General features: G+C 38.3%; 3 protein-coding genes across 5 annotated transcripts in view; 1 reads left to right on the top strand and 2 right to left on the bottom strand.

The window, feature by feature from the left end:
- Window positions 1-7,364, bottom strand: part of cryba1l1 (crystallin, beta A1, like 1) — a 7,433-nt gene extending 69 nt beyond the window's left edge. Inside the window, exons 1-6 of the mRNA XM_061930064.2 lie at window positions 7,222-7,364; window positions 7,065-7,147; window positions 6,886-7,004; window positions 3,258-3,399; window positions 3,040-3,182; window positions 1-485 (exon numbers count right to left, since the gene is read on the bottom strand). The exon at window positions 1-485 is cut by the window's left edge and continues 69 nt beyond it. Of these exons, the coding sequence (XP_061786048.1) occupies window positions 338-485; window positions 3,040-3,182; window positions 3,258-3,399; window positions 6,886-7,004; window positions 7,065-7,139 (627 nt within the window). The 5' untranslated portion in view covers window positions 7,140-7,147; window positions 7,222-7,364 and the 3' untranslated portion in view covers window positions 1-337. The remainder of the gene's footprint in view (window positions 486-3,039; window positions 3,183-3,257; window positions 3,400-6,885; window positions 7,005-7,064; window positions 7,148-7,221) is intronic.
- Window positions 7,365-9,219: 1,855 nt separating this feature from the next.
- Window positions 9,220-16,055, top strand: crybb1l1 (crystallin, beta B1, like 1). 2 transcript variants are annotated; one of them, XM_061930062.2, is made up of 6 exons: window positions 9,220-9,345; window positions 9,430-9,527; window positions 9,601-9,719; window positions 9,788-9,920; window positions 12,274-12,419; window positions 15,464-16,055. In XM_061930062.2, exons 2-6 carry the CDS (start codon window positions 9,435-9,437, stop codon window positions 15,633-15,635), a joined length of 663 nt encoding a protein of 220 aa, XP_061786046.1. In that variant the 5' UTR covers window positions 9,220-9,345; window positions 9,430-9,434; the 3' UTR covers window positions 15,636-16,055. The 2 variants fall into 2 exon arrangements, with proteins under 2 accessions (XP_061786046.1, XP_061786047.1); XM_061930063.2 differs by having other exon boundaries at window positions 9,230-9,345; window positions 12,277-12,419.
- Window positions 16,056-23,217: 7,162 nt separating this feature from the next.
- The window catches only part of LOC133576963 (calcium-binding protein 2-like), a 39,069-nt gene continuing 38,167 nt past the window's right edge, over window positions 23,218-24,119 (bottom strand). For both annotated transcript variants that reach the window (XM_072912428.1, XM_061930405.2), the window contains exon 9: window positions 23,218-24,069. In XM_072912428.1, coding sequence (XP_072768529.1) covers window positions 24,044-24,069 — 26 coding nt within the window. In that variant the 3' untranslated portion in view covers window positions 23,218-24,043. The remainder of the gene's footprint in view (window positions 24,070-24,119) is intronic.

The following is a 24,119-nucleotide window of genomic DNA, read 5'->3' as shown; positions in this document are numbered from 1 at the left end:
GGGTGTACCCGTAAGCGGCCTTCACCTCCCACTCAGGCGTGTGTTCGTGGATCTGACCCTCAAACCAAATAAAAAGACACCTTTCCTGGGTGTCATCGCTATCAATGTGTGTGTGTGTGTGTGTGTGTGTGTGTGTGTGTGTGTGTGTGTGTGTGTGTGTGTGTGTGTGTGTGTGTGTGTGTGTGTGTCGTTCCAGTGCTTTAACAGTGCCATATTGTCTCTTATCACACAAAGAGGTGTGGAGTGGCCTGGAGATGTAGACCATGGTAATGGATGAGGAGGTGGGGAGGAGGGGGGCACAGAAGCTGTTGTTCCAGCCTTGGTGTGTGTCCCCCTCTCAGTGCTGGATGCGCCTGATGGACTGAATCTGGGGTGTCTGGCAGTGGGAGCCCCAGTTTTTGCAGTGCTGGTAGTCGCCACTGTGTCTCTCACACTCCATGATGTACTGCTGGCCCCTGTAGCCCGGGAACTGGTAGCACACAAAGCTGTGGGAGGACACACATAGGACTTCATTTCATGGCAGAATTATCATGTGGTGAACTAAGGTGTGTGTGTGTTGGGGTTGTACGGTATACCGGTACTAGTATAGTATCGCGGTACTAATGAATCAAAAACGGTACTATACTTTGAACAGTACCGGTTCCTGGGCATGACGTCATGTTGTGACATTGCTGCTTTTACGAGCAGAGGAGCATGTTTGGCAGCGCACACACACAGAGTACTTACAAGCAGACACAGTGTGTAGACAGAAAAGGGAGAACGGACGCATTTTGGCCTAAAGACTAACGATAAGGGTGAAGTTATAACTCTGAAAGGCAGACTCGCTTAAAAAGTCCTTTTTGTCTGAATATATTCACTTGGTACCATCGTTGTACGGTATACTGGTACTAGTATAGTACCACGACACTAATGTCTATCCGCAATCGGCAGTGTTTTAGCTACTTCTAAATCACTAATCCTCACCTCCATGGCGACAAAGAAGTATTATTATCACTGCAGGGCGAGGAATAGCTAAACATGCTTCACTACACACCGTAGGAGGATACAATAGCTCACCGCTAACTGAATGTAAACAAATGCCATGGGTGGATCTACACCTGACATCCACTGTAATGATACCAAGTACAAGAGCGTATCTAGTCGATACTACTATGATTACATCGATGTTTTTTGTTGTCGCAAAATCTTTTTTCTAGAGATGTTTGCCGATAAATGCTTTAAAATGTAATATCGGAAATGATCAGTATCGTTTTTTAATGATCGGTATCGTTTTTTTTGTTTTTTTTTAATTAAATCAACATAAAAAACGCAAGATACACTTACAATTAGTACACCAACCCCAAAAATCTCCCTCCCCCATTTACACTCATTCACACAAAAGGGTTGTTTCTTTCTGTTATTAATATTCTGGTTCCTACATTATATATCAATATATATCAATACAGTCTGCAAGGGATACAGTCCGTAAGCACACATGATTGTGCGTGCTGCTGGTCCACTAATAGTACTAACCTTTAACACTTAATTTTACTCATTTTCATTAATTACTAGTTTCTATATAACTGTTTTTATATTGTTTTACTTTCTTTTTTATTCAAGAAAATGTTTTAAATTTTTTTTTTTTTTTTTTTTTTTTTTAAAGGACCTTATCTTCACCATACCTGGTTGTCCAAATTAGGCATAATAATGTGTTAATTCCACGAATGTATATATCGGTATCGGTAATGTTTCCCGATAAATGCTTTAAAATGTAATATCGGAAATTATCAGTATCGTTTTTTTTAATTATCGGTATCGGTTTTGTTGTTGTTGTTTTTTTTTTTGTTTTTTTTTGTTTTGTTTTTTTTAATTAAATCAACATAAAAAACACAAGATACACTTACAATTAGTACACTAACCCCAAAAACCTCCCTCCCCCATTTACACTCATTCGCACAAAAGGGTTGTTTCTTTCAGTTATTAATATTGTGGTTCCTACATTATATATCAATATATATCTGCAGGGATACAGTCCGTAAGCACACATAATTGTGCGTGCTGCTGGTCCACTAATAGTACTAACCTTTAACACTTAATTTTACTCATTTTCATTAATTACTAGTTTCTATGCAACTGTTTTTATATTGTTTTACTTTCTTTTTTATTCAAGAAAATGTTTTTAATTTTTTTATTTTAAAAAGGACCTTATCTTCGCCATACCTGGTTGTCCAAATAAGGCATAATAATGTGTTAATTCCACGACTGTATATATCGGTATCGGTAATTAAGAGTTGGACAATATCGGATATCGGCAAAAAGCCATTATCGGACATCCCTACTTTTTTCCTTTTTAAAAAATTCATGTTATGTTCATAAACTCAGGAAATGCGTCCCTGTAACTACTTGGTATCTCATCGATACCCAAATGTGTGGTATCATCCAAAACTAATGTAAAGTATCAAAGAAGAGAAGAATAAGTGATTATTACATTTTAACAGAAGTGTAGATAGAACATGTTGAAACAGAAAATAAGCAGATATTAACAGTAAATGAACAAGTAGATTAATAATCACTTTTTACAGTTTATTCCTCATAATGTGTACAAAATAATAGGTGTATAAATGACACAATATGTTACTGCATAGACTAATTAGGAGTCTTTGTTTGTTTACTTACTACTAAAAGACAAGTTGTCTAGTATGTTCACTATTTTATTAAGGACTAAATTACAATAATAAACATATGTTTCTTGTACCCTAAGATTTTTTTGTTAAAATAAAGCCAATAATGCCATTTTTTTGTGGTCCCCTTTATTTAGAAAAGTGTGAAAAGGTATTGAAAAATATTGAAATACATTTATTTACAATATTGGTATCGTGACAACCCCAGTGTGTGTGTGTGTGTGTGTGTGTGTGTGTGTGTGTGTGTGTGTGTGTGTGTGTGTGTGTGGTGGCCTTCTGCCTCGACTGGATAGGTTTCAGCTTGCGGAAAAAAAAATTGTTTTGATGCCAAGGTTGTCTCTTGAATGCATGATTAACTTGAAACGTGGACATTACTTACGCGCCACACTGCACGTGCATGGAGCCCACCTCAGGCGCCAACCAGCCCATGGCCTGCAGAGAGGGGTAGTCATCACAGACCTCCACGCTGCGGCCCATGAAGTTCTCCTTCTCGAAGATGATCATGCGGCTGCTCTGGTGAGACTGTGGAGGAACAGATGGTTGGACTTGCAGCACAAAGTCGTGTGTGTGTGTTTGTGTGTGTGTGTGTCTACTCACAGCGCAGTAGATTGGGCGCAGCGACATGAGACGCTCCACATGGTAGGAGATGGAGCCGCTGTAGGAGTCCCAGTGGGGGTACTCTCCTCTCTCCAGGATGAACTGCTGGCCTTGGAAGTCGTGGTGCTCGAAACCAACCCAGCTTCACAAAAAAACACAGATATGGGACACTTGCAGGTAAGCTGGGCCCTATCTTATCCTCTGGGGATTGCTTAATTTAATATCAACATAGTGGGTAAAGGACAAAAAAAGTCCCCAGGGAGTTTAGAATCTATAAAACATGTTTGGAGGCGGTTTTTTTCTCTACTTCTCCCCGTCATCTTTGTTGTAGCGGTGTAGCGTGCAAGGACGGGGGTGGAAGAAGTGTCAAAAGATGGAGCTAACTGTTTTAATGACATTCAGACTTTACTTCAATCAATAACGGAGCAGCATCTCCTCATCCGTGGCTCACTAGTGCAACAACAACAATGCCCGGAATGTGTCCCGTGAAAAAACGTTAATAATAACTAAAATTCCTTGGGTGAATAATGTAAACTCACTACACCGGTATGTTTTAGCACTTTCATGGTGAGTTTACTGACAGATATAAGTAAGAACTTTACACTACTTTATATTAGAAATGGCAACAGCAGAGGATGAATGTCCCATTACAAGAAGATAGAGAAAAAGAAGAAGCTTATCGACTACGGCGTCGGCACGGACTTCAAAGGCGGACTTGCGCACATTTTCAGGACTTATGCAGATCCCAAATACAGATCAGCGGTTACCAGAAGGTAAGAAAAGTTGCTTTTGCATAATATTGCGAAACAAAACGCCAGATATGTCTTACCTTATACACACACCATAATAATACTCCCATGTTGAAGCACAGTACAATCCATCAAGCGGTGTGGCTTCATAGCTTACCAAAGTCCTACTAAAACATTTTGATGGATTTTTGAGCGCCGTGTGTAATGTTCTATATTCCCAATGGAACATATAAAATGTTGGTGTTGTTTACTTGAGTCATATTGCAGTCTACACGTATCTCATACGTGTGACTGCCATCATATTGCAGTCCACACGTATCGCTTATGTGTGACTGCCATCATATTGCAGTCTACACATATCTCTTGTGTGACTGCCATCATATTGTAGTCTACACGTATCTCTTGTGTGTGACTGCCATCTTATTGCAGTCTTCACGTATTTCTTATGCGTGACTGCCATCATATTGCAGTCTACACGTATCTCTTACGTGTGACTGCCATCATATTGCAGTCTACTCGTATCTCTTACGTGTGACTGCCATCATATTGCAGTCTACACGTATCGCTTATGCGTGACTGCCATCATATTGCAGTCTACACGTATCTCTTATATGTGACTGCTATCATATTGCAGTCTTCACGTATTTCTTATGCGTGACTGCCATCATATTGCAGTCTACACGTATCTCTTGTGTGTGACTGCCATCTTATTGCAGTCTACACGTATCTCTTACGTGTGACTGCCATCATATTGCAGTCCACACGTATCTCTTATGTGTGACTGCTATCATATTGCAGTCTACACGTATCTCTTATGTGTGACTGCCATCATATTGCAGTCTACACGTATCTCTTATGTGTGACTGCCATCATATTGCAGTCTACATGTATCTCTTATGTGTGACTGCCATCACATTGCAGTCTACTCGTATCTCTTACGTTTGACTGCCATCATATTGCAGTCTACACGTATCTCTTACGTGTGACTGCCATCATATTGCAGTCCACACGTATCTCTTATGTGTGACTGCTATCATATTGCAGTCTACACGTATCTCTTGTGTGTGACTGCCATCTTATTGCAGTCTACACATATCTCTTACGTGTGACTGCCATCATATTGCAGTCCACACGTATCTCTTATGTGTGACTGCTATCATATTGCAGTCTACATGTATCTCTTATGTGTGACTGCCATCATATTGAGGTCTACACATATCTCTTATGTGTGACTGCCATCATATTGCAATCTACACGTATCTCTTATGTGTGACTGCCATCATATAGCAGTCCACACGTATCTCTTATGTGTGACTGCCATCTTATTGCAGTCTACACGTATCTCTTACGTGTGACTGCCATCGTATTGCAGTCCACACATATCTCTTGTGTGTGACTGCCATCATATTGCAGTCCACACGTATCTCTTATGTGTGACTGCTATCATATTGCAGTCTGCACGTATCTCTTATGTGTGACTGCCATCATATTGCAGTCTACATGTATCTCTTATGTGTGACTGCCATCACATTGCAGTCTACTCGTATCTCTTACGTTTGACTGCCATCATATTGCAGTCTACACGTATCTCTTACGTGTGACTGCCATCATATTGCAGTCCACACGTATCTCTTATGTGTGACTGCTATCATATTGCAGTCTACACATATCTCTTGTGTGTGACTGCCATCTTATTGCAGTCTACACATATCTCTTACGTGTGACTGCCATCATATTGCAGTCCACACGTATCTCTTATGTGTGACTGCTATCATATTGCAGTCTACATGTATCTCTTATGTGTGACTGCCATCATATTGAGGTCTACACATATCTCTTATGTGTGACTGCCATCATATTGCAATCTACACGTATCTCTTATGTGTGACTGCCATCATATAGCAGTCCACACGTATCTCTTATGTGTGACTGCCATCTTATTGCAGTCTACACGTATCTCTTACGTGTGACTGCCATCGTATTGCAGTCCACACATATCTCTTATGTGTGACTGCTATCATATTGCAGTCTACACGTATCTCTTATGTGTGACTGCCATCATATTGCAGTCTACATGTATCTCTTATGTGTGACTGCCATCACATTGCAGTCTACTCGTATCTCTTACGTTTGACTGCCATCATATTGCGGTCTACACGTATCTCTACTCTCTACTCAGTGGCCTAGTGGTTAGAGTGTCTGCCCTGAGATTGGTAGGTCGTGAGTTCAAACCCCGGCCAAGTCATACCAAAGACTATAAAAATGGGAGCCATTACCTCCCTGCTTGGCACTCCGCATCAACGTTTGGAATTGGGGGTTAAATCACCAAAAATTATTCCTGGGCGTGGCCACTGCTGCTGCTCACTGCTCCCTTCACTTCCCAGGGGGTGAACAAGGGGATGAGTGAAATGCAGAGGACAAATTTCACCACACCTAGTTTGTGTGTGACAATCATTGGTACTTTAACTTAACTCTTATGTGTGACTGCCATCTACTGGTCACACTTATCACTACACCATGTACCACATAAAATAACTTTGAGGTCGACCAGAATTATTCCGTACATTAGGCACACCGGGTATGAAGTGCGCCTTATAGTCTGGAAAATACGGTAATTATTTTAATAAACATGAAAAAAATCCTCTTATAGTAAAAATATTTCCATTTAGAGTAACACAACCAAAGGTATGGCCAAAAATAGAGCAACAATTTACCTCAAAGCGCAAAAAAAGTCCCCAGTATACTCTTTAAGTGTTGAAGTTGTACAACTACTGGACATGAATTGACTTGATGCAGTCTGGGAAAGAACTGCTCTTGTGTACTTTAGAGTTATTAGCCCTGTCGCACGCATGAGTCAATAATGAAGCCGTGGGACTTACGCGCCGCTCTCCACCCTGATGGATCGGATGTTATCCAAACCACAATCTTGGATGTTGACGCACTCGGAGGTGAACTCCAAGCACTTGCCCTGAAAATGCTCCTGCTCGAACACGGTCACCTGTGAAGAAGGCCAGCATGAATCCCGCACAGGAAAAACCTTGAATGATGCGTCCGTTACCTTGAAGAAGGGTGCCATGCCCATTCCTGAGTTGACCAGGGGTTGCATCATTGGGGACCTTGTAGTTCTGAACATCTTAACTCCTAAAGAAGAAGTTTTATTGGCTGATGTAACAGGATAAGAGTGCTTGTAGTTGCAGCAGATGTTAACTACTTACCTGCTTTTTTTGGGGGGAAGAGCTCGGGAGCGTAACGCACCTACGTACCGCCTGCCTCGCGTAGAGTTTTGAGAGGAGCTGGCGCCGCAGTTTTATACGTGGCAGGCAGGTCACGGGGAAGGGGCGAGGGTGAGGGGCTGACCATGGGCGGGGCCTTCACGCGGCACCACGTGCGCCCGCCGCACCGTTACACGTCGCGGCCTACAGAGAGGCGCGCTCCCCGGGCTGGCCGGGCGCCGTGTGTGACCAGCTCAGCACATATCATAGACGAGAGACAAAGGCGATCCGGTATGTTCGGACCCCGGTCAGCAGTCCAGCGCGTAGGTCCTCACAAAGGACCCCTGGTGGGGGTGGAGAGGCTGCGGATTAATGTCAGAGAACAGGGGCACCTTTTGGGGTTGGGTGGCCACACATTTTAACCAAACATTTAAAAAGTTGATTTTACATTTGGGTTCATTTTGATAATATGTAGAAATGATTATACATTTAAAAAAAGCCTCTTTTAGTAACTTTTACTCTCTTATTTGAACTCCTATGACTTTACATACAGCATCTATTTTGAAATCATAATATATGATATGATACAATAAATGTCTGTTCTTAAACTGTTGACTTGTCCACACAAGATATGGTTTTCGAAAATATCCCATTTATTTATTGCATACATTAAAAAATAGTGTGTAATAATCATAGAATGTATTATATTTATAAAAATACAGTAGTCACAATAGTTAAATGTAAAAATATTTTTTGTATTTTTAAATGTAATTATACTGTATGTATATATAATTGTGTGTATATACATGTAGATATATAGGTATATGTATGTCTGTGTATGTATGTGTATATATATATATACATATATATATATATATATGTGTATGCTTGTATATATATGTATGTATGTGTATATATACCTGTATGTATGTGTATATATATGTATGTATGTGTATATATATGTACGTATATGTATGTATGTATATATATGTACGTGTGTATATATATGTATGTGTGTGTATATATATGTATGTGTATATATATTAATGTATGTATATATATATATACACGTGTGTGTATATACAGTATGTATATATGTATAAAAATTGTGTATGTGTATATATACACGTGTATATGTGTGTGTATATATATATATATGTATATATGTGTATGTGTATATATGTATATGTATAGATATATATGTGTATATATGTATAGATATATATGTGTATATATGTATGTGTATATGTATACGTATATATGTGTGTGAAACATATATGTATATACAGTATATATGTACTGTATATATGCGTGTAAATATATATGTATATGTGTGTGTGTATATATATATATATATATATATATATATATATATATATATAAATATATATACATACATATATATATATATATATATATATATATATATATATATATATATATATATATATATATATGCACACACGTATGTGTTGGTGTATATACAGTACATGTGTTTGTATATATGTGTGTGTGTATGTATATATATATATGTATTTACAGTATATCTATGGATATATATGCGTGTGTATATAAGTATGTAAATCCTAATATGATGATATAAATACTTCATACCATCATATCAGGATTATATTTTACAATTGATATGTATTTTATCATTTTGCTCGACTTTTGCCTTGTGCATGTCACATTCTGTATCAACTTATTTATTTATGATATTGTGCAAAAACATAGATTGATCAAATATCTTTTATTTTGAAAAATGCTTTTTCTTTGGAAAGTTCAGGAATTTTTGAGTCAAAGCACACAAAATACATATATGTAAAACTGCATGTAGTGTACATGGTGAGGTTTAAGAGCCACTACTAAGTCACTATGTACAGTATAAAAGTGGACTGTATTGGTCCTATAGGACAAGTGGGCGGTGCCCACCCGGTCCGTCCCCTCTGTCGGTCCCCCTGTGATGATGCAGCCTTTTCTTTTGTGTCACGCCTCTGACCTCAGCAGGTTCGTTTCTGTGGCCGTAATCCCTCTCCTGTGGACGCCAGCGTATAAAAAAGGAGGGGCGCACCCGGGCCACACACACTCTTGAGTGAGGCTCGGCGTACACATTGCACAATTAGGCAGGTAAGGTCCACACACACACACACACACACTTTACATGGGATATTTTGTTCATGCAACATTGGTCTCCTTCTTCCCGCCATGCAGCAATCATGTCCAGTGGAGACAAGTCCAAGTCCTCTTCCCAGACCGATGGGAAGGCCGCACAGAGCAAGAAGTCCGAGATCGGCCTGACTTCCTACAAGGTGTGCGGCGTGTCTCGTACGGACCCTCAGGATTGAAGCACGTCTCATGTGTGCCTTTTCTGCCCCCCCACAGATGATGGTGTTCGACCAGGAGAACTTCCAAGGCCGCATGATCGAGATCAGCAGCGAGGTGATGAACATCTGCGAGCTGGGCATGGACCGTGTGCGCTCTCTGCGCGTAGAATGCGGCCCGTAAGTCTTCGGGGAACATCCCGTCACTTTGTGGCATCCTCGCTACATCATCGCTGTTTCCTCCGCAGCTTCGTGGGCTTCGAGCAGATCAACCTGTGCGGTGAGATGTACATCCTGGAGAAGGGAGAGTACCCCCGCTGGGACTCCTGGAGCAACTGCCAGAAGAACGACTACCTGCTCTCCTTCAGGCCCGTCCGAATGGTAACGGCAACAAAAAAACGTACCGCTAACATGCAAACATTACCATGAAAACCTTTTTGAGGTACAGTAAATTTGCCAGAGTCGTATAACTTTGGTACGTGACACTTGTTGACTTTAGCATCAATCAATCAATCAATCAATCAATTCCTTTATTGTCATTTTCATAATAACGCTTAAGTCATACATGTCAATGAGATTTTGTTTGAGCTTTGTCCAGCGGCATAGAAACTGCATTGAAGTGCAGGTTGACCATAGTTTACAGTTTAGCATTGTTAGGTAGATGGCGAATAGAGGGGTGTGGGGGTGGGAAGAGTCAGATGTCTGATGGGTGTTACGTTGATGTTGCAGCAATGCAATGTCCAGAGCACAATTATTGAGGTGGTGAAGAGTGAGGTAATAAGATGGTCCGGGGCAGGCTGTTCATTTAGCAGTCTCACAGCCTGGGGATACAGACTGTGAGACATTCTGGTGGTCCTAGCGCGAATTGATCTATACCTCCTTCCAGAGGGTAGCAGGTTGAAGAGGCCATGTGCTGGATGGTATCTGTCCTTCAGGATGTTGTGTACTCGCTTTAGGCCGCGAGTTGTGTACATGGCACTCATCTCTGGGAGTATTGTCCTTGTAATTTTCCCCGCCACTTTAACCACTCGCTGGAGGGCCTGTTGGTTCGCTTTAGTGCAGCTAGCAAACCACACTAAAAAGCCATAAGTGCTGATGGCACTGCTAATTTTAGTATGCTAACTTTTTTTTTGCAATTTTTTCGCTTTTTTCTCTACTTCCGCAGCCGTACACCTTAGAGCAGGGATGTCAAACTGGTTTTCATTGAGGGCCACATCGGAGTTATGGCTGCTATCAGAGGGCCGCTTGTAACAGTGAATAATGTATCAATTTGCCTCTGGATTTCATTATTAATTATATAAATTGTTTTAAGTCAGGGGTGCTCATTACGTCGATCGCGAGCTACCGGTCGATCTCGGAGGGTGTGTCAGTCGATCACCAGCCAGGCATTAAAAAAACAGTCCTAAAAATGAGCGATCATAAATCTTCACTATGACGTCACTTTCGTCACTTGATTGACATTCACGGCACCCGAGGGTCTTCTGAGATGACGCTGGCTGCTGCCAGCTCATTAAAATTACCGACTGGAAGGCGAGAAACACTTTATTTCAACAGACTCTGGCGCCGTACCTGTCGTCAAAACTCCAAAGACCGACTGCACAGTTGCACAGTTGCGCTAACAAAACGAGTCTCAGAAAGCTGGCGTGCACAAGCTAGCAAGCTACGGAGTTTGCCGACAATGTATTTCTTGTAAAGTGTATAAAAAGGAGTACAGAAGCTGGACAAATAAGATGCCAAAAACCAACCACTTTCATGTGGTATTGGACAGAAAGGAGGACTTTTTTCTCCTCCATTCGAAAATGCGGACGTTTTTAGCACCACTGTCTGATTCCAATCAATGCAAGTCATCAGAATCAGGTCATACACCAACTTATATTCTTGTCTTCATGAAAGAAAGGAATCTATATGTGTTAAACATGCCTGTATTATCTTTAAACACCTTAACTTGTTAACAATATTAACTATATGTGTTAAACATGCTTGCATTATCTTTAAACACCTTTAACTTATTAACAATATTAACTATATGTGTTAAACATGCTTGTATTATCATTAAACACCTTTAACTTGTTAACAATATTAACTATATGTGTTAAACATGCTTGTATTATCTTTAAACACCTTTAACTCATTAATAATATTAACTATATGTATTAAACATGCTTGTATTATCATTAAACACCTTTAACTTGTTAACAATATTAACTATATGTATTAAACATGCTTGCATTATCTTTAAACACCTTTAACTTGTTAACAATATTAACTATATGTATTAAACATACTTGTATTATCATTAAACACCTTTAATTTATTAACAATATTAACTATATGTATTAAACATTCTTGTATTATCATTAAACACCTTTAATTTATTAACAATATTAACTATGTGTTAAACATGATTGCATTATCATTAAACACCTTTAATTTATTAACAATATTAACTATATGTGTTAAACATGATTGCATTATCATTAAACACCTTTAACTTGTTAACAAAAACATATATTTCATAAATAAGTAAATATAGATGATATATATGAATGAGGTAGATCCCCACGACTTGATCAATTGAAAAGTAGCTCGCCTGCAGAAAAAGTGTGAGCACCCCTGTTTTAAGTAGACTGTCCATTTTACAGTAAAAACTTTACATTTACAAAATGTTACAGGAGAACATCCTGCTAACCTTAGCACACGTGCTAAATGTTTGCCTTCCTTCCACGTGTCCAAGCAGGACCCCGAGAAGCACAAAATCTGCCTGCACGAGGTGGGAGAGTTCAAGGGTCGCAAGATGGAAATCATGGACGACGACGTTCCCAGCCTGTTCTCTTACGGATTCACCGACCGAGTGGGCAGCATCATCGTCAGCTGTGGAACGTGAGTTTTAGCGTCACGGTATCAATGTCAAACTTCTTTCCTCCATTAGAAATCAAGATAATATTATTTTTGTCAAAATAAAACTGTAATCTTTTTTACGAAATATACTTTATTTTATTTATAAATAATATATTTACAGTTATCATGTTTGATTGTTTTGTTTTATTCATGAACCATTATATTTAATTGCTATATAGTTAATTCCTTTATTGTTATGACTTATTAGTATAGGGTGGTGTGTTTGGAGTCCATTTTGACTCACTTTTAGGTTACTAAATGTAAACTATAAACCATACAGGTCATGTTTAGAGTCCAAATATTTCTTTTAAACTTAAAAATGATTATTGTTCTAGAGAAGCTCAACTATGAGTCATTTTACCATAAAGCTGAGTGTAAACAGAGGCACAAATCAAAATGCAGGCTGACATCACTCTTCTTCTTTTAATTTGTATTTATTCTGTACGTATATATATATTTTTTTCATATACATGAAACTAATAGTATAGGAAACAGAGCTGCATACAGAAAAACATGTAAACATATCTTGCAAAAATACAAAAATAATAATAAAAAGAGTTACAGTATGTAACTCATGTCATTTGAAAGAGAAAAATGTAAAACTTAATTTAAGTATTTGTCATTGTAACATTATAATAGAAGAAACATAACAACTAAAAAGCCTACGTTTGTTTGCCTGTAACTATAATGTACAAATACTGAATGTACACTCTGTGTACATGATGAGGTTATAAAGGGCAACTACTAAGCCAGACAAATGACTATTAGTCTAGAGTAGTTTTACCGTAATGCTGAGTATAAACAGGCAGCCCAAATCAAAATGCAGGCTGACATCACTCTTCTTCTTTTAATTGTTATTCATTTTGTATGTATATGTCTTTTTTTTTTTCATGTACATTAAGCGTCACATGTAAACATTGTGCCAAAATACAAAAAAAATAAAAGGGGTTAACTCATATGTCATTTGAAATAGAAACATTTAAAACTTTATTATTTCTGAAATTCAGGAAATGTAAGTATTTGGCATTGTAACATTATATTATTGGAAAAATAATTAAAAAGCCTGTTTGTTTGCATATAACTACAATGTAAAAATACTGAAATAAGTGTACACGATGAGGTTAAAGGGCCACTACTAAGTCATACAAATGACTATTAAGCTTAACTGAGTAGTTTTACCGTAATGCTGAGTATAAAAAGGCAGCCCAAATCAAAATGCAGGCTGACATCACTCGTCTTCTTTTAATTTGTATTCATTTTGTATGTATATATCTATTTTTTTCCATGTACATTAAGCGTCACATGTAAATATTGTGCCAAAATACAAAAAAAATAAAAGGGGTTAACTCATGTCATTTGAAATAGAAACATTTAAAACTTTAATATTTCTGAAATTCAGGAAATGTAAGTATTTGGCATTGTAACATTATATTATTGGAAAAATAATTACAAAAACTGTGTTTGTCTGCATATAACTACAATGTAAAAATACTGACATGAGTGTACATGATGAAATGTAAAGGGCCACTACTAAGTCATACAAATGACTATTAAGCTTAACTATGAGTAGTTTTACCGTAATGCTGAGTATAAACAGGCAGCCCAAATCAAAATGCAGATTGACATCACTCGTCTTCTTCTTTTTTAATTTATTTGGGGTTTTTTAATTTAGTGTACATAACAATTGGAAACAAATACTATTGCTAACCCAAATAAATATACAAAAACAGGTCAAATAAACAAAATATAAGCATATGGTGTAAAGATACCAAATGCTAAAGAGGGGGTACAATATATACCTCACATGTCATTTGAAAGAGAAAAATAAAAACTTTACAATTTGCTGAGCAGATGAAAATGTCTGTCAATTTGAAAAATGTATTCTTTTTTTCAACATTGATATTATAACATTTAGCATGGGTAATAGATACGTTTAGAACACATTTCACACTATAATCAGTGTCTCTACCGTATCCAAAACATTTTATTTAGGGATGTCCGATAATGGCTTTTTTGCCGATATTCCGATATTGTCCAACTCTTAATTACCGATACCGATATCAACTGATACCGATATATACAGTTGTGGAATTAACACATTATTATGCCTAATTTGGACAACCAGGTCTGGTGAAGATAAGGTCCTTTTTAAAAAAAATTATAAAATAAATAAATTAAAAACATTTTCTTGAATAAAAAAGAAAAGTAAAACAATATAAAAACAGTTACATAGAAACTACTAATTAATGAAAATGAGTAAAATTAACTGTTAAAGGTTAGTACTATTAGTGGACCAGCAGCACTAATTGTAAGTGTATCTTGTGTTTTTTATGTTGATTTAATAAAAAAAAATAAAATAAAAAAATAACGATACTGATTAAAAAAATAAAACGATACCGATAATTTCAGATATTACATTTTAAAGCATTTATCGGCCGATAATATCGGCAGGCCGATATTCCGATATTGTCCAACTCTTAATTACCGATACCGATATCAACTGATACCGATATATACAGTTGTGGAATTAACACATTATTATGCCTAATTTGGACAACCAGGTCTGGTGAAGATAAGGTCCTTTTTAAAAAAAATTATAAAATAAATAAATTAAAAACATTTTCTTGAATAAAAAAGAAAAGTAAAACAGTTACATAGAAACTAGTAATTAATGAAAATGAGTAAAATTAACTGTTGAAGGTTAGTACTATTAGTGGACCAGCAGCACTAATTGTAAGTGTATCTTGTGTTTTTTATGTTGATTTAATAAAAAAATAAAATTACGATACTGATTAAAAAAAATAAAACGATCCCGATAATTTCAGATATTACATTTTAAAGCATTTATCGGCCGATATTATCGGACATCTCTATAATTTTTTGTTCTATACCTCCTTGAACCATTGCTATCTTATTAAAAAGTGACTCAAGAAGTTGCATTGAAAAACACAGTTGTGCCAAATAAGTTAGAAAATGGATCAATGTTATGAAGGAATCTTCTCAAGGTTTCTTCTCCCTCCCCCCAGCTTTGTGGGCTACCAGTTCCCGGGTTACCGCGGCAGCCAGTACCTGCTGGAGAAGGGCGACTTCAGGCACTTCAACGAGTACGGCGCCCGCACCCCGCAGCTGCAGTCGGTGAGGCGCATCCGCGACATGCAGTGGCACCAACAGGGCTGCTACACCATGTCCAGCAAGTGAGGCTCGGGGAAGGAGAGAAAGAGAAAGAGCGGGAGTGAGGGAGAGGGCCGCAAGAAGAGGGGAAGGGGGAAAGATGTCTGAGGCCTCAACAGCAAAACAAAAGGCAGGGAGATAAGGGGTCTCATTAAGCTGGATCCCTCACCTCCATTTTTTCTCTTTCTCCCCTGTGGGCGGAGCTCAGTTTCCCTTTCTTTCTTTTTATTTCCACGTCCCCCATCTTCACTCCCCACACACACACACACCACGAAGGAGAAGACACCTTTTACACACCATTCTCAGGTCAGGGTGCAATGCATCATGGGAAACCGAGTCCTCAAGCGCTTCCTGCCCGGACTTCTGACCTCTGTGCATGACACACACTTTCTGCTGTACAGAATCCTGGCCTTAGTTTACAATAAAAAAAGGAACATCTGTTTCAAACTTGTTGTCAAGTAACTTTTTTTTTTTTAAACACGTCACTACAGAACTACAAAGTTGTATTTTGACACTTTTTTTGTTGATCCAAGGCAGAATAAATGCTAGTTTGGCAGCACTAGAAGTAGCTTTGTGTGCAGGGTAGGGTTGTACGGTATAGTATCGCGGTACTAATGAATCAAAAATGGTACTATACCAGGTAGCAGTTTCCAATGTATTTTAGTTTTTTAAAGGGGAACATTATCACAATTTCAGAAGGGTTAAAACCATTAAAAATCAGTTCCCAGTGGCTTATTATATTTTTCGAAGTTTTTTTTCAAAATTTTACCCATCACGCAATATCCCTAAAAAAAGCTTCAAAGTGCCTGATTTTAACCATCGTTATATACATTTTCCTGTGACGTCACATAGTGAAGCCAACACAAACAAACATGGCGGAAAGAACAGCAAGCTATAGCGACATTAGCTCCGATTCAGACTCGGATTTCAGCGGCTTAAGCGATTCAACAGATTACGCATGTATTGAAACGGATGGTTGTAGTGTGGAGGCAGGTAGCGAAAACCAAATTGAAGAAGAAACTGAAGATATTGAGCCATATCGGTTTAAACCGTATGCAAGCGAAACCGACGAAAACCACACGACAGCCAGCGACACGGGAGAAAGCGAGGACGAATTCGGCGATCGCCTTCTAACCAACGATTGGTATGTGTTTGTTTGGCATTAAAGGAAACTAACAACTATGAACTAGGTTTACAGCATATGAAATACATTTGGCAACAACATGCACTTTGAGAGTGCAGACAGCCCAATTTTCATCAATTAATATATTCTGTAGACATACCCTCATCCGCGCTCTTTTCCTGAAAGCTGATCTGTCCAGTTTTGGAGTTGATGTCAGCAGGCCAGGGAAGCTAGGGTCGATAGGGGGTTTAGCTCGCTCGTCTGCGGGAACAAACTGCCGCCATTGCTTGCCGTGCTACCGAGGTCCTTTGTCCCTGAATTGCTCACACACTCCGGCAGATTCAATGGGGGTCTGGCGGCAGATTTCTTTGACTTTATCGTTGGAAATGCATCTGCTTTGAGTGTCGCAGGATATCCACACATTCTTGCCATCTCTGTCGTAGCATAGCTTTCGTCGGTAAAGTGTGCGGAACAAACGTCCAATTTCTTGCCACTTTGGCATCTTTGGGCCACTGGTGCAACTTGAATCCGTCCCTGTTCGTGTTGTTACACCCTCCAACGACACACCGACGAGGCATGATGTCTCCAAGGTACGGAAAACAGTCAAAAAAACATAAATAACAGAGCTGATTTGACTCGGTGTTTGAGAAAATGGCGGATTGCTCCGAGAGCGAATAATAGAAAGGCGTTTAATTCGCCAAAATTCACCCATTTAGAGTTCGGAAATCGGTTAAAAAAATATATGGTCTTTTTTCTGCAACATCAAGGTATATATTGACGCTTACATAGGTCTGGCGATAATGTTCCCCTTTAACGGCCATGTTTATGAGCAGAGGAGCATGTTCAGCAGCGCACACACACAGAGTACTTACAAGCAGACAGTGTGTAGACAGAAAAGGGAGAATGGACGTAGTTTGGTGTAAAAAGTAAAGATAAAGGTGAAGTTATAACACTGAAACGCCCTCATGACGAGCTGCTTTAAGACATGGCTGCAGTCCGCAGTGTTTTATCTACTTCTAAATCACTAATCCTCGCCTCCATGGCGACAAAGTGAGTTTTTTTTTACAAGTGGCATTATCACTGGAGGACGAGGAATAGCTAAACATGCTTCACTACACACCGTAGGAGGATACAATAGCTCACCGCCGTCACAATGTAAACAAACGCCATGGGTGGATCTACACCTGACATCCACTGTAATGATACCAAGTACAAGAGCGTATCTAGTTATTTTATGTTTATAAACTCATGAGGACTTTGAATATGACCAATGTATGATCCTGTAACTACTTGGTGTCGGACTGATACCCACATTTTGGTATCATCCAAAACTAATGTAAAGTATCAAAGAAGAGAAGAATAAGTGATTATTACATTTTAACAGAAGTGTAGATAGAACATGTTGAAACAGAAAATAAGCAGATATTAACAGTAAATGACCAAGCGGATTAATAATCAATTTTTACAGTTTGTCCCTCCATAATGTGTACAAAATAATAGGTGTATAAATGACACAATATGTTACCGCAGACTAATTAGGAGTCTTTGTTTGTTTACTTACTACTAAAAGACAAGTTGTTCACTATGTTATTTAAGGGCTAAATTGCAATAATAAACATATGTTTCATGTACCTGAAGATTTTTTGTTCAAATAAAGCCAAAAATGCCATTTTTTTGGTACTGGTATGGGGACAACCCTCGTGCAGGGTGTAAGCAGGGGTTTTAAAAAGTCTTAAAATTTGAATTCAAGGCCTTAAAATGTCTAAACTCCGATTTTGAAAGGTCTCAAAAATCTATTACCGTTACTTTTTATTTAAAACCTGCATAAACTTAAGTCTTGCTCTTAGATATTTCGATGTATAGCGTGACTACAAAACGGAACTTAAAGTAGAATGTGACCTGCGCTGCAAAGTCAAGTTATCAATCTCGGTTTTTTTCCCGATCACTTTAATTTAAAATGGTAAAACTAACCATGGGGAGTTTTGCTCTTTAATATTCTTTATTGTTACAATACAGTCTCGTTTTCCCAGTTAAAAAAACTCCAAACACTGTGGTTTACAAAAACATCTTTGTGATTTATTCCCCGCCCCTGTTCCACCATGGCTGTGATTGGATGGATTCCTAACTGGTCCCGCCCCCCAAAGACGTTGTGTGGTGTTCGGGTCTGTGGAACCGCTTTTCATTTTTTATTAAAAGAAAAATGACACAATTAATTAATTTTTCAAACTGAGACTCACTGACTTTGGCTCATTTTCTGTGAAAAACATGTATCAGAATACATATTTAATGACCACACACACACACACACACACACACACACACACACACACACACACACACACAGCAGGCCTAGACAGGAGGAGGACAGAGTGTAGGTACACAGAACATCAGAGGGTCGAAATGTGCGAGAAAATGAGAGCAGACAGTGTCGACAAACAATGTTGCAACCTTGTGTGGGAAAAAGAAGAATCCTTGTGGGATGCAGAAACTGGTAGAGAAATTTTCCTTGCAACGTTCATATTGTTGTTACTCTTCCAGCGTTTGTGGGTCTGATGGACCCGTTGCATTTTGTGGCTTTTAACGCCTCACAATCAAACACTTTTATGTTAAATACTGAACAGTTGTTTATTGGGATATGGTAAACATTTGCGGGAATTCATTTATCACCGGTTTTTGTCAACGTGCATTTGTTTTGATTTTGTCCTGTTTTAGTCGTGGAAAAAATAGCTAATTGACGATCACTAAGACCAACATTTTTAGTCAACACTTGATCTTGTGCAAATAAACCCTGATTGATTGAAATATTGACTGGAATTGTTCCTGCATATTTATTTGAAGGTTAAAAAAACAACAACAACTCTAAAATAACACAGTTTCTTCATTGTCTGACACATTGGCGTTGTTAGGCATATTTTAGGGGGGCTCAAGCCCCCCTAAAATATTCTTAAGCCCCCCTAAATAATTTTTTTTTTTTTTTTTTTTTTTTTTTTATACAAATACATGCCGACATAGTCATTATAAAATTGCCCAAATATGAGTTTAAATAAATAATCATATAACCTGTTATTATTCACTCAGTTTCCCCTCACTTCGTAGCGTAAGGTAGAGAGCCCCTTTAGTGCGTCGGTATCCAATCCATTCCACTTGTTCATATAGAAAATGCCCACATCACTCAAATTCCAGTCCGCATTTTCTCTGCGACCTTGCTTGCGGTCCTGCAGGTGTACGAAGCACATTATCTTCCTTTACAATGAGTGAAGCTGCACAAAACCTTGTGTGTGCAATTGTAAATAATTTAGTTTTTAAGTTTTGTGTTTCTTGTAGAATCTATATAAAGTAATATACATTAGCCTATTGTTAAAATAATGAAAAAAACATCATTAAATATATTTGTTTTATTGTATTGTTACATTAATAGCTGTTGTATTATTATAGGATGGCTTGTTAAACATTTCATAGGATTTTCAGAGGGAGGAAAAACCAAGACATTTAATATAAAATGCAAAATGAATAAACACATAAAAAGAAAAAGAAAAAAAATGGTTAAAAGCCATCGTCCCGGGGAGCATTTCATTTCGTCCCGTGCATTTTTTTAAAATAATTATAATAACAATGAATAATTTCTAAGTCTTTGTTTGCCGTTTGTGAAGTTGTGTGCTTGCGCGTAACGTTCGCTCGCATCCTGTGCATCTCCTGGGGGCTAAGCCCCCCCTGTCCTTAAAAGCTAGTGACGCCCCTGGTCTGACAGAACTTATGGAGTTTTTATTCAAAAATATTATTTGTACAGTTTTACAGAATACTCCACTCCAAGAAAGATATATAAAAAATAGACCTCCACAGACATATTGTACATTACAGTATATGGACCAAAGCCCAGGGTGTCCAACTCAAGATCCGGGGGCCAGGTCTGGTACGCTGCATTGTTTTATGCGGGCCGCAAAAACTTGTAAATACTGTGCCTCGGTAGAGCACTTCATGTTTTTTGCTAAATGTTTTTGAATTTTACAGAACAATTGCATGTGCACTTTAAATATTGCGGCTTTACCACACCATGGATTTTTTTTTTTTTTTTTTTTGGCATGTTCTACAATTTTTGGGTGGCCGATATTAAAAATGGCTATGTAGCAGTTGTCCTCGAGTGGGTTCCCCTGACCACCACACACTGGCACAGGAGTCCGGTATTCAGGTTGGATCAAGTCTTTTATTTTCAGTATATAGATAGGACTTTTCAGTCCGGCGTGTCTCTACTTTGCTCTCTAGTGTCTCTCTCTCTCTCGCTCCAACTCCAGCAATCGTGTCTCGGACCGGCTGCTGCTAATAAGCATGGCAGGTGGTTTGATGATCTTCCCCAGCTGGGTAATCCAATCACTTCCCCAGCTGGGTAATCCAATCACCTGCCAGCTGTGTATCGAGGCCGGTCCTTCCACACCCTGCTCCCCTCCACAGGCTACATAAACTAATAATATCAATACTATGTTGTATTGATGTTATTAGTATTAGCCACTATAGACCAAACCAGAGGCTGCTGTTCAGTATCGCGGCCTCTGATTGGCTCAGCCTCAGGCAGAATGACTCATTTGTGTTATTTCACATCCTTAGGGCTCTGAAAATGATGAAAAACATATTAAGAAGGTCATAAACAGATGTTTTGTGCTCTAGTTATGTAATTATTTGATTGATAATGAATGAGTCCTACTTTGCGGGAATTAATTTATCACCGGTTAATAGCGATAGAGGGACGACTGTACCGCATGCAACATTATCTGATTATGCAACAAACATCGTAACTTTTATTCCAAAGAATGTTTGTGATAAAATAAAAATACTTAAATATCTGCTTGACTTCAAAGCAAGTACATAAAATATATATAATAATGAAATGCCTAGACAATTACCGTATTTTTCGGACTATAAGGCGCACTTAAAATACTTACATTTTCTCAAAACTCGGCAGTGCGCCTTATAACCTGGTGTGCCTAATGTACGGCATAATTCTGGTCGTGCTTACCGACCTCAAAGCTATTTTATTTGGTACATGGGGAAATGATAAGTCTGACCAGTAGATGGCAGTCACACATAAGAGATACATGTAAACTGCCATATGACGGCAGTCACACATAAGAGTTCCGTGTAGACTGCAATATGACAGCAGTCACACATAAGAGATACGTGTAAACTGCACTATGATGGCGGTCACACATAAGAGATATGTGTAGACTGCAATATGACGGCAGTCACACATAAGAGATATGTGTAGACTGCAATATGATGGCAGTCACACAAGAGATACGTGTAGACTGCAATATGATGGCGGTCACACATAAGAGATACGTGTAGACTGCAATATGATGGCAGTCACACATAAGAGATACGTGTAGACTGCAATATGACGGCAGTCACACATAAGAGATACGTGTAGACTGCAATATGACGGCAGTCACACATAAGAGATATGTGTCGACTGCAATAAGACGGCAGTCACACATAAGAGATACGTGTAGACTGCAATATGATGGCAGTCACACATAAGAGATACGTGTAGACTGCAATGTGACGGCAGTCACACATAAGAGATACGTGTAGACTGCAATATGACGGCAGTCACACATAAGAGATACGTGTGGACTGCAATATGATGGCAGTCGCACATAAGAGATACGTGTAAACTGCACTATGATGGCGGTTACACATAAGAGATACGTGTAGACTGCAATGTGACGGCAGTCACACGTAAGAGATACGTGTAGACTGCAATATGATGGCAGTCACACATAAGAGATACGTGTAGACTGCAATATGATGGCAGTCACACATAAGAGATACGTGTAGACTGCATTATGATGGCAGTCACACATAAGAGATATGTGTAGACTGCAATATGACGGCAGTCACACATACGAGATACGTGTAGACTGCAATATGACGGCGGTCACACATAAGAGATACGTGTAGACTGCAATATGACTCAAGTAAACAACACCAAAATTGTATGCGTTCCATTGAAAATATAGAACATTACACACGGCGCTCAAAAATCTATCAATTTGATTGTGATTCAGACTCTATTCTCGATTCAAACTGACATACATTATTCGGTATAGAAAATAATAAAACCTTTCCATAACAGCAAGTAATCATGGATATGGCCTTAAAACATACTTGCTTGAGACCTCTGAATTCGGGAGATGGGGGCGGGGGCGGGGTTAAGGGGGAGGAGTATATTTATAGCTATAATTCTCTGAAATTCAAGTATTTCTTTTTATATATATATATATATATATATATATATATATATATATATATATATATATATATATAAATAAAAATAAATACTTGACTTTCAGTGAATTCTAGCTATATACTGTATATATTTATTTTATTATATATATATATATATATATATATATATATATATATATATATATATATATATATATATATATATATATATATATAATAAAATATATATATGAATAAAAGAAATACTTGAATTTCAGTGTTCATTTATTTACACATATACACACATAACACTCCTCTACTCATTGTTGTATTTGAAAGTGCAATGCTTTGCAGCCAGTAGCACAGCCTTTGAAGGAGCATAGGTATGGGCAGCATCTGAGAAATTTAATTTGCAGGAAAGGAGTGAGTTTAGGGTTGAATTGTCCATCCTCGTTCGATTCCCTGTCACTATCTTTCTAACCATGCTCAACACCCTCTCTGATGATGCATTGCTGTGTGGCACGCACACAAGTGCCTTCATCAAATGCACCAGAGTCTGGAATCTTCCAAAGGGGGAAGGCAGCATACCCCTTCCCCTTCGAGCTGTCCCGGATGAACTGAAATTCTTGTTTCCGATCATTTTGGAACTTGCAAGTGTACTTCTTCTTCTTACTCGTCTTCTTCGTTCTTCTGCTTCGTCTCCTTGTGTGTGTAGTTGTGCACTCTCTAAAAGCCGTAGATGTTATAACATGTCTGGCACGCTGTTTATATGAAGAACATTTGGGAGGGTTGGCAAGTATGCCTTAAAATATATATTTTAAAAATCCATTCTTAAAGTAAAAAAAACAATTAAAATTGTAATCGATTTTTAAAAATTATGAATCAATTTACAATTGTAATAAATATTGCATTTGGGAATGAACATGAATATTATTGACTGTTACATGACAAGAAGTCCACACCCCCTAGACTACAGTATGCATTCGTACTCTTCACAACTCACTTTTTTTAATGCATTTTGAAATATTTTCTACAAAAATATAACTCTGCAGTCAAAGAAAGAGTCCCAGAAAAAGGTCCGCCGTGGTGCACGTCAGCGTGACATCATTCGCACAAACTCTGCAAAAGAAGAGCAAGGGGGGGGAAGAAGGTGAAAACGTGGCGACCTG

Source organism: Nerophis lumbriciformis, linkage group LG36 (genome assembly GCF_033978685.3).
Source record: "Nerophis lumbriciformis linkage group LG36, RoL_Nlum_v2.1, whole genome shotgun sequence".
In the NCBI taxonomy this organism is placed as follows: domain Eukaryota; kingdom Metazoa; phylum Chordata; class Actinopteri; order Syngnathiformes; family Syngnathidae; genus Nerophis; species Nerophis lumbriciformis.
This window is presented reverse-complemented; position numbering and strand designations above follow the sequence as displayed.